This window comes from Salvelinus alpinus, chromosome 23 (genome assembly GCF_045679555.1).
Source record: "Salvelinus alpinus chromosome 23, SLU_Salpinus.1, whole genome shotgun sequence".
Classification (NCBI taxonomy): Eukaryota; Metazoa; Chordata; class Actinopteri; order Salmoniformes; family Salmonidae; genus Salvelinus; species Salvelinus alpinus.
The window spans coordinates 21646507-21656165 of NC_092108.1; the positions used below are offsets into that span (position 1 = coordinate 21646507).

At 42.8% G+C, this 9659-nt stretch overlaps 1 protein-coding gene and 1 non-coding gene across 2 annotated transcripts; both read right to left on the reverse strand.

Moving 5' to 3' along the window:
* Window positions 1-377: 377 nt before the first annotated feature.
* On the reverse strand, window positions 378-3487 carry LOC139550559 (aquaporin-1-like). Its single transcript, XM_071361515.1, has 4 exons — window positions 3090-3487; window positions 2318-2479; window positions 2041-2121; window positions 378-1815 (listed from the first exon to the last, which is right to left on the reverse strand). Exons 1-4 carry the CDS (start codon window positions 3450-3452, stop codon window positions 1612-1614), a joined length of 810 nt encoding a protein of 269 aa, XP_071217616.1. The 5' UTR covers window positions 3453-3487; the 3' UTR covers window positions 378-1611.
* A 1322-nt stretch (window positions 3488-4809) lies between these two features.
* Window positions 4810-4865, reverse strand: LOC139551401 (U7 small nuclear RNA). Its single transcript, XR_011670270.1, has one exon. It is a non-coding gene; the product is annotated as a U7 small nuclear RNA (small nuclear RNA).
* Between the last annotated feature and the right edge of the window lie 4794 nt (window positions 4866-9659).

Below are 9659 nucleotides of genomic sequence, written 5' to 3' on the forward strand. Positions count from 1 at the left end.
ATGTTATTTTTTCTATGTTTTTGTATTTCTTTGTTTTGGCCGGGTATGGTTCTCAATCAGGGACAGCTGTCTATCGTTGTCTCTGATTGGGAACCATACTTGGGTAGTTTTTTCCCACATGGTTTTTGTGGGTAGTTATTTTCTGTTTAGTGTTTTGCACCTGACAGGACTGTTTCGGTTATTCTCTTTGTTATTAGTGTTCCGTTTCAATAAAAAGCATGAACACTTACCACGCTGCGCTTTGGTCCACACCTTCTTCAACAGACGACCGTTACAACTACATGATTCCATATGTGTTATTTCATAGTTTTGATGTCTACACTATTAGTGAAAATAAAGAAAAAACATTGAATGAGTAGTTGTTCAAACTTGACTGGTACAGTTTATTCTTTAATAACAAAAAATACTTCATTTCCACAAAGCAAAGACTAAAACAAAGAAAATGTAAATACCGCTCAAAAAGCTCCCCTATTGATCTTATATTAGGGACCATACAATTATCCTCCCTATTTGCATTATTGTTTTCAAGTGAGTACACCATTCTACTCTAGGCTGTAAACTGCTGTGAAAATGGCATTTGAATTACAGCGCAAAAGCCCTGTGATTTGAATGTTTCATTCAATTTTGATCAGTTGTGGGTCTAATCGACAGTTTATAAGATATACAAAACACAGTAGCATGCCAGTTTGGCTGTATTTTAAGTTCTGATACTGAGATGCACTGTTTGTTAATAATAATAATAATGTGGCCACATACAGTAGGCTTCCAGCAGGCCCAGTTATTCAGGAAAGCTTGACAGCTCTGCTGTCGCGCAACTAGAACCTAACGCTTCAATAACCTATAGCCTAAATATGGTTAATTTCACTTTTAAAATGCATTACCTTTTATGTGTGGCATCAACACAACCAGTTATAATGTTTTAATCTGATTAGGCTACTACAAAAGTCTCCTGTAGGCAACCTGCGCACATTCGTCCAAAATATAATTCCAGCATTCAAACTGTGCAGATTGTGGTGTTGCATATATTTGTTGCATTTATTTTATATAATTATAAATATAGTATCAAAATGTTAAATCTGATTTCCACCTGGATGATCATTGTCTGCACCCGGCTCTGATCGTAGTGTAGTTCTAATGAAAGGCAGGGAGAGTTAGCTCATCCGTGGTGGTCAGCAAATCCTCAACCTTCTGGCCCGTAGCCTTGCGTGGCATCGACTGTACCACAAAAGCATGCTGAAGTGGTAAAGTCGATATCTACGTTAAACAACACAGGATCACTACAGTTATTTGTGGTCGTAAAACATCATTTCTTGTTAATTCTATAAGGGGGAGGGTGCGCATTTTGTCTTTACAGTACATTTTGTCTTTACAGTACATTTTGAACTGTCTCCTAGGTGTACAAATGTTTCAACCTTCAACACAGGACAAACAGAAACACAAAACAACATGTCTGTTACAGCAATAATAAAAGTAGATAACTGCATAAATCAAACTGACAGTTTAAATTAATTCTACATATGGATCTCTCAGCGGCTGGCAGAGACTGCAGAAACAAGGTTTTTAAGCACAATTTAGATATTTTTCTGCTTATAATTTCCAACATTTGGTAGGCTAATTGTTAGTGAACTTGTCATTTCTGGGCCACTGACTGGTTCCAGGACTACTGCTGCCCTCCTCTGGGGCATCATTCTCCTTCTCTGGCCCACTGACTAGAACATTCCACCGCTTACTGAAGTCATCACTTCTAGGATACAGGAGGAAGTCATGGATAAGGGCTGCTGCTACACCTCCACACATCGGCCCCAGCCAGTACACCTGGAGTACAGGAGCACAAATGGTGCCAACAATTCAATATCTGTGCTGAACCAAGAGCTGCTGTGGAACAGGTCTCTTTTTTATGAGACCAACCTGGATAATTAAAAGTTAGATAATAATACAAAAGTGATAGATGTGCAGTTGATAGACAAGAAGCTATCATTAATATGATATGATGGTTTTGATGACAACACAAACATTAGGGTGAAAAAGGTGAAAGATTACCCAATGGTCACCAAAGTGTTTGTAGATTACAGCTGGCCCAAATGAGCGAGCAGGATTAATGCCACATCCAGTGAAACTGATCTGAGGATAGAAACAATTAACCATAGCATTTATGACATGTTTATGTTATACTGTACCGGTATATTACACTTACACCGGCGATTATGGATTTTCCTGAAGTTTGTTTATAGCAAGACTATAATCTACTGTAGATCTACAGTGTAAAGCTGAAAACATTTTTATCAGCACACATGTTTGAGTAGCATTATTCACTTACTGCTGCAAGATGTCCCAGAACCACAGAGAGCCCAATGGCTAGAGGGGCAGAACCGGTGACATCCCCACGCCTTTTATCAGTCACTGCTATGACACATAGGACCAGCTGGAAGGTGGTCAGGAACTCGATGACAAACCCTTGTCCTACACTTATTTTATTCAGCTGGAGAAGACCGGAGAGGATATGATGAGCTTGTGAAACATTAGGTGGCATCTGAGATGAGATCTGAGATGTATGACGGCTCAAGCGTTGATTAAGTCAGTCTGATTTAAAGTAGATGAGTTTAAGCTTACTTTAGATTACAATTTTCACAAAAGTCTTCAACATGTCTGAATCAATTCCATTTAAAATGAATTCATTCCAAATGTATATTTTCAGCATTTTAATACTTAGTGGCAATCTGCATATTGGTACATACATTTTACATAAATTTTTTTACTTTTAAATTAATGATACAGTATATATCCATTGATTCTTGAAGAATATAACTTATTCCATCAGAACCCCAAATAATCTTATTTAGCTCCTTTTTTTTACCATGTAATTGTAAACAAACACTGTATAGCCTCAAAACATGGTTAAAACTTTAATTTTGTTTACATGGATGGTCAGTCCTTGCATCTATAGCACTGTCTATAATCTGTCTATAATATGTCCAGACCCAGCACTCAGCTTTCTCCTAAAACAGTGGTGGGTGACTGCTCTGTTATTGTTTGAAATCTCTCCATATTAGCCAATAATCTGAAAACAGTCAAAAGTGATATCCACTCACGTGATTAACCCCCAGTGCATCAATGTTTGTCGGCTTGACTCCATACACTATGGCACTAGCTACTACAGCTCCCAGCATCTGAGCCAGGATGTAGAACACTGCCTTGAACACACTGATCTGGCAGCTGACCAGCAGACCTAGGGTGATGGCTGGGTTCAGGTGGGCTCCACTGATGTGGCCCAAACTCTGGGCCAGCGTGGCGATGGCCAGACCAAAGGCTAACGCTACTTTAACCTCCTGGCCAGGCATGGAGTTATTTTTATTCCCGATAGCAGAAGATATACCGATGAATATGAAGAGGATCATACCGATCAACTCTGCTAGAACAGCCCGCCAAAACGACCAATTTCTGAGTTCTCCCATCACTGTGGTGTTGGGTGGCGTTTGTGTTGTGTCTTCAGTGTTACTAACAATGCAAGCCACGCAGCATTTATACCACAGTGTTACTGTAGATCCCTAGTGAAAGTGGGAGGAGACTGACATTCAAAGTAACAGGAAATACCGCTAACAAGAGACTTCAGGTTTCACCCCTTTTTCTCAGTCACCCCATAAAATATGTACATCAGTTCTAAACAGAAATTGTTGCACTGAAAAGTGACTGAGGAACATTACTATACAGGAACTCTTAAAAGAGATTATTTGCAATTCAAATGATTTACATTTGTCAAATATCTATGCTAAATTTAGAAATTAAAAGGTTGTTAAAGTTGAAAACAGGACATTTAAATGGATTACCATGCTTTATTTCTGACAAGAAGTCAAACATGCTGCAGGGTGTATAAGTCATCACAGACAAATACAAAATGGTATCTTATACGTCTAGTATTTCTTTTTTAATTTAGTGTCTGAAAACATTTTGCTACGGTGTGCGCTACTGAACATGACCCAGGTGTCTTACAGCTGGCGTTGAGACTAGTGAGGTAAATTATCCAATTAATGTGTTATACCACTGCACTGCAAGTCATGAATCGTTTCCAGGGTAGATTAAAACAATATAATGGCTTTGATTTACTCCAAGACCTACTGAGGGCCCGATCGCCAAGGGCGCAGGACATCAGAACCTCCGACATCACTCCACCTTCTATCAGTGGTTGCTATGACACACACACAGCACAAGCTGGAGGGTGAGAAGAAATTCTATGCCAAATCCTTGATTCCATTCAACTACCAGAGAAGAGAACAGGAAAGCATTTGGTTAATCTCGCCCCGCATAACTGTCAGAAAATACAATAGAATTACGATCATTCAGAGGATGTATTTAAGCAGAGGGAGTCGAAAGATAAGGCGTCTCTGCTTCTTTCAGCTCCAACAATCGCTGCCAGGAAGGGAGAGCTTATATTAAAGGCTGAAATCAGCGGAAAACACATTAACTCAATGCATAGAGCTGTTTGAGGAAAGTGGCGCTCTTGATTCAATACATGGCTAACACGTTTCGAGGACATTATAAATCTAAATCTTGTCAACGTATTGCAACTTCTGTACAGTGACCTGAGCTGGAGCGGCATACACTACAAAGGACACCATTAACTTTGAACTTCTGTTTGCATTTAAATCCCATGTTAACTTGTGTATAATGTAAATTATTTTTGGATCAATTTATGGTAGGCTACTGAGGACACAGAACTGGCAGCTGACCAGCAGACCCAGGGTGATGGCTGGGTTCAGGTAGCTAAAGATTGTACACCAGATAATGTGATATATCCATTTTTGGTGTCCACTACTGGGAGTTTCTCCTTGAGAAAACCTACTGGATAAATACTAAAAGAGCAAATATTCCATAGCCTGTAGGTAGGTAGGCGTTGGTTTGTTGAACTAGGATCTGAACAGATAGTTCAGCACTTCTGCTCTTTTATATAATCTGTAGGGAACACAACATATGTATATACTTATGGGTGGCACAAATTGGGATATGGGGGAGGGGAATGGGCAGGGTATATGCAAATGGAATACTGTAGTTCTTACTGTATTGTTTTTGCAGACATTTCTGTAGTATTTACTACAGTGTTTTTTGTGTCTGTGGATAATACTGCAGTATTCTATAGTAAAACTGTAGTCTTTATGTGGGAGCTGCCACAATGGTTTTGCTAGTTCAAGTTAAAACAAGTATAAACTTGGCATAGGCGCTAGGTCAATGGTATTATGAAGCACAAATTAAGCTGGTATGCCAAGTTTGTATCATACACCCTCACAAGGTTTAGTCTTGCAACTAGCACCTTACCCAAAAGTTAATTTTGAGTAAATTGTTTGGCTTGAATCAGGTATGCTTTTTTCACTCTGAATTATTCACTCTATTTTAAGTAAGTCAAACAAACTGATTGATGTGAATCTGTGTAGGGAAATGTGGTTGTTGAATCATGACAATAACAACTAACAATCCTTCACTTCATACAACAGACTAGAGGTCGACCGATTATGATTTTTCAATGCCGATACCAATACCGATTATTGGAGGACAAAAAAAGCCGATACCGATTAATCGGACGATTTATTTAAAGATTTATTTAATTTTATATATATATATATATATATATCATACACACACACACACACACATTTTTGTAATAATGACAATTGCAACAATACTGAATGAACAATGAACACTTTTATTTTAACTTAATATAATACATAAATACACACACACTGTCACGACTTCTGCCGAAGTCGTTGCCTCTCCTTGTTCGGGCGGTGCTCGGCGGTCAACGTCACCGGTCTTCTAGCCATCATCGATCCATTTTTCATTTTTCCATTGGTTTTGTCTTGTCTTCCCACACACCTGTTTTCAATCCCATCCATTACCTCTTGTGTATTTAACCCTCTGTTTCCCCTCATGTCTTTGTCAGAGATTGTTTTATGTCAGTATTGTTTCTTGCTGTATAGGTGCGCGACGGGTCCTCGTACCCATGTTTATTTTTATGTATTTACATTTTTGTGTTTGGAGCATGTTAAGTGGACATATATTAAAAGACTCCATTTACACTCCGTTTGACTCTCCTGCGCCTGACTTCCCTGCCACCTATACACACGACTCTGACAGAATCTCTGACCAAAAATATGAAGTCAGCAGGAGGAGACACTTCGCTCATGGAGGTAGAGGAACGCGTCATGGAACAAGCGGAGGAGATTGACAGTCTGAGCGCCGCCATGGATCGCATTGTCCAGAATATGAACCGCTGGGAGAGACAGGGAGTTTTTCCAGCGCCTCCACCACCACAATCGGGATACAATGGAGATACTGCCAGCTGCCAGGGTTTTCTCCTTAAACTGAACTTGTATCTGGCCACGGTCTCTCCAGTACCATCGGACCGTGAGAAGAGTTGCGCCCTCGTCTCATGCCTCACCGGGAAAGCCCTGGAGTGGGCCAGCGCTGTGTGTAGAGAGGAGGATGCGGCGTTGGACCATTTTGAGGAGTTCATCCGCCATTTCCGGATGGTATTCGACCACCCATCCAAAGGCAGAGCGGCGGGTGAGCTCCTCTATCATCTGAGGCAGGAGACGAGGAGTGCACAGGAGTTTGCTTTGGAGTTTAGGACCTTGGCTGCCGGCGTTGGATGGAGCGACAGGGCCCTGATCGACCATTACCGTTGTAGTCTACGCGAGGACGTCCGTCGGGAGCTGGTCTGTAGAGACACCACCCTCAACTTCGACCAGCTGGTGGACATGTCCATCAGGCTGGACAACATGCTGGCTACTCGTGGACGTCTAGATCGGGGTCTGGTTGTTCCATCCTCCCGCACCCTCTCTCCCGAACCTATGGAATTGGGAGGGATGGTGCACAGGGAGACCGGAAGGGGTTCCCGCTCGAGCACCATCTATGGTCGCAGAGATCACACTGCTGGTCGGTGCCGGGTTGGTTCCTCTGGGAATAGAGAAGGCAGGCAGGGCACTCTGGCATCACCCCAGGTGAGTAGGCACCATTCTCATCCAGAGCACTCTGCTGCACTAATGTTTGTCTCTGTCACTTTTCCGGATTTTCCCCTGCATTCCCAGTATAAGGCGCTAGTAGATTCAGGCGCGGCTGGGAATTTCATTAATAAAAATTTAGCTCATAGTTTAGGGATCCCTATTGTTTCTGTGGATATGCATTTCCCTATTCATGCCTTAGATAGTCGACCAATAGGGTCAGGGTTTATCAGGGAGGTCACCGCACCTTTGTATATGATAACGCAGGAGGGTCACAAGGAGAAGATTAGTCTTTTCCTTATTGATTCCCCTGCGTATTCTGTGGTGCTAGGCCTACCCTGGTTAACTTGTCATAACCCCACTGTTTCTTGGCCACAGAGGGCTCTCACGGGGTGGTCGCGAGAGTGCTCAGGAAGGTGTTTAGGGGTTTCCGTTGGTGCTACTACGGTGGAAAGTCCAGACCAGGACTCCACCGTGCGCATTCCCCCAGAATATGCCGATTTGGCTCTCGCCTTCTGTAAAAAGAAGGCGACTCAATTACCACCCCATCGACGAGGGGATTGTGCGATAGATCTCCTGGTAGACGCTGCATATCCCAGGAGTCACGTGTATCCCCTGTCGCAAGCGGAGACGGTGGCTATGGATACATACAGTGGGGAGAACAAGTATTTGATACACTGCCGATTATGCAGGTTTTCCTACTTACAAAGCATGTAGAGGTCTGTCATTTTTATCATAGGTACACTTCAACTGTGAGAGACGGAATAAATTGTAGACCTGTACAAGGCTGGGATGGGCTACAGGACAATAGCCAAGCAGCTTGGTGAGAAGGCAACAACTGTTGGCACAATTATTCAGTGTTAATCTGCTAAATTGTAATTATTCGATTTATTGCCTACCTCATGCCTTTTGCACACATTGTATATAGATTCTCTTTTTTTTCTACCATGTTATTGACTTGTTTATTGTTTACTCCATGTGTAACTCTGTGTTGTCTGTTCACACTGCTATGCTTTATCTTGGCCAGGTCGCAGTTGCAAATGAGAACTTGTTCTCAACTAGCCTACCTGGTTAAATAAAGGTGAAATAAAAATAAATAAATAATAATAATTGGCTTGAGGGGGCTAAACACCCTTTTCTCATCTGGACTGACCACCGCAATCTGGAGTACATCCGGCAGGCGAAGAGACTGAATCCTCGCCAGGCAAGGTGGGCCATGTTTTTCACTCGTTTTGTGTTTACTCTTACTTACAGACCAGGCTCCCAGAACGTCAAGGCAGACGCATTGTCTCGGCTGTATGACACAGAGGAGCGGTCCATGGATCCCACTCCCAAACTCCCAGCTTCGTGTTTGGTGGCGCCAGTAGTGTGGGAGCTGGACGCGGACATTGAGCGGGCGTCACGTGCAGAGCCCTCTCCTCCTGAGTGTCCAGCTGGTCGTCTGTACGTTCCGTCTGCTGTCCGCGACCGATTGATCTATTGGGCTCACACGTCACCCTCTGGTCATCCTGGGATAGGTTGGATGATGCGCTGTCTTGATGGGAGGTACTGGTGGCCCACTTTAGCTAAGGACGTGAGGATTTATGTTTCCTCCTGCTCGGTGTGCGCCCAGTGCAAGGCTCCGAGACACCTGCCCAGAGGTAAGCTTCAACCTTTACCCATTCCTCATCGGCCGTGGTCGCACCTGTCGGTGGATTTTTTGACTGATCTTCCACCTTCACAGGGTTACACCACGATCCTGGTCGTTGTGGATCGGTTTTCGAAGTCCTGTCGTCTCCTCCCTTTGCCCGGTCTCCCTACGGCCTTACAAACTGCAGAGGCCCTGTTTACACACGTTTTCCGGCACTATGGGGTGCCTTTTTATTTTTATTTTTTTATTTTTTTATTTAACCTTTATTTAACCAGGTAGGCTAGTTGAGAACAAGTTCTCATTTGCAACTGCGACCTGGCCAAGATAAAGCATAGCAGTGTGAACAGACAACAACACAGAGTTACACATGGAGTAAACAATAAACAAGTCAATAACATGGTAGAAAAAAAGAGAATCTATATACAATGTGTGCAAAAGGCATGAGGAGGTAGGCAATAAATCGAATAATTACAATTTAGCAGATTAACACTGGAGTGATAAATCATCAGATGATCATGTGCAAGTAGAGATACTGGTGTGCAAAAGAGCAGAAAAGTAAATAAATAAAAGCAGTATGGGGGGTGAGGTAGGTAAATTGGGTGGGCTATATACCGATGGACTATGTACAGCTGCAGCGATCGGTTAGCTGCTCAGATAGCAGATGTTTAAAGTTGTTGAGGGAGATAAAAGTCTCCAACTTCAGAGATTTTTGCAATTCGTTCCAGTCGCAGGCAGCAGAGAACTGGAAGGAAAGGCGTCCAAATGAGGTTTTGGCTTTAGGGATGATCAGTGAGATACACCTGCTGGAGCGCGTGCTACGGGTGGGTGTAGCCATCGTGACCAGTGAACTGAGATAAGGCGGCACTTTACCTAGCATAGCCTTGTAGATGACCTGGAGCCAGTGGGTCTGACGACGAACATGTAGCGAGGGCCAGCCGACTAGGGCATACAGGTCGCAGTGGTGGGTCGTATAAGGTGCTTTAGTAACAAAACGGATGGCACTGTGATAAACTGCATCCAGTTTGCTGAGTAGAGTATTG

Coding starts and splice junctions, on each gene's coding strand:
- LOC139550559 (XM_071361515.1), bottom strand. CDS start 3,452: ATGGGAGAACTCAGAAATTGGTCGTTTTGGCGGGCTGTTCTAGCAGAG. Junction 2,480..3,089: donor ATGCACTGGGGGTTAATCAC/GTGAGTGGATAT, acceptor GGTCTTCTCCAG/CTGAATAAAATAAGTGTAGG. Junction 2,122..2,317: donor TTCTGGGACATCTTGCAGCA/GTAAGTGAATAA, acceptor TTCTATCCTCAG/ATCAGTTTCACTGGATGTGG.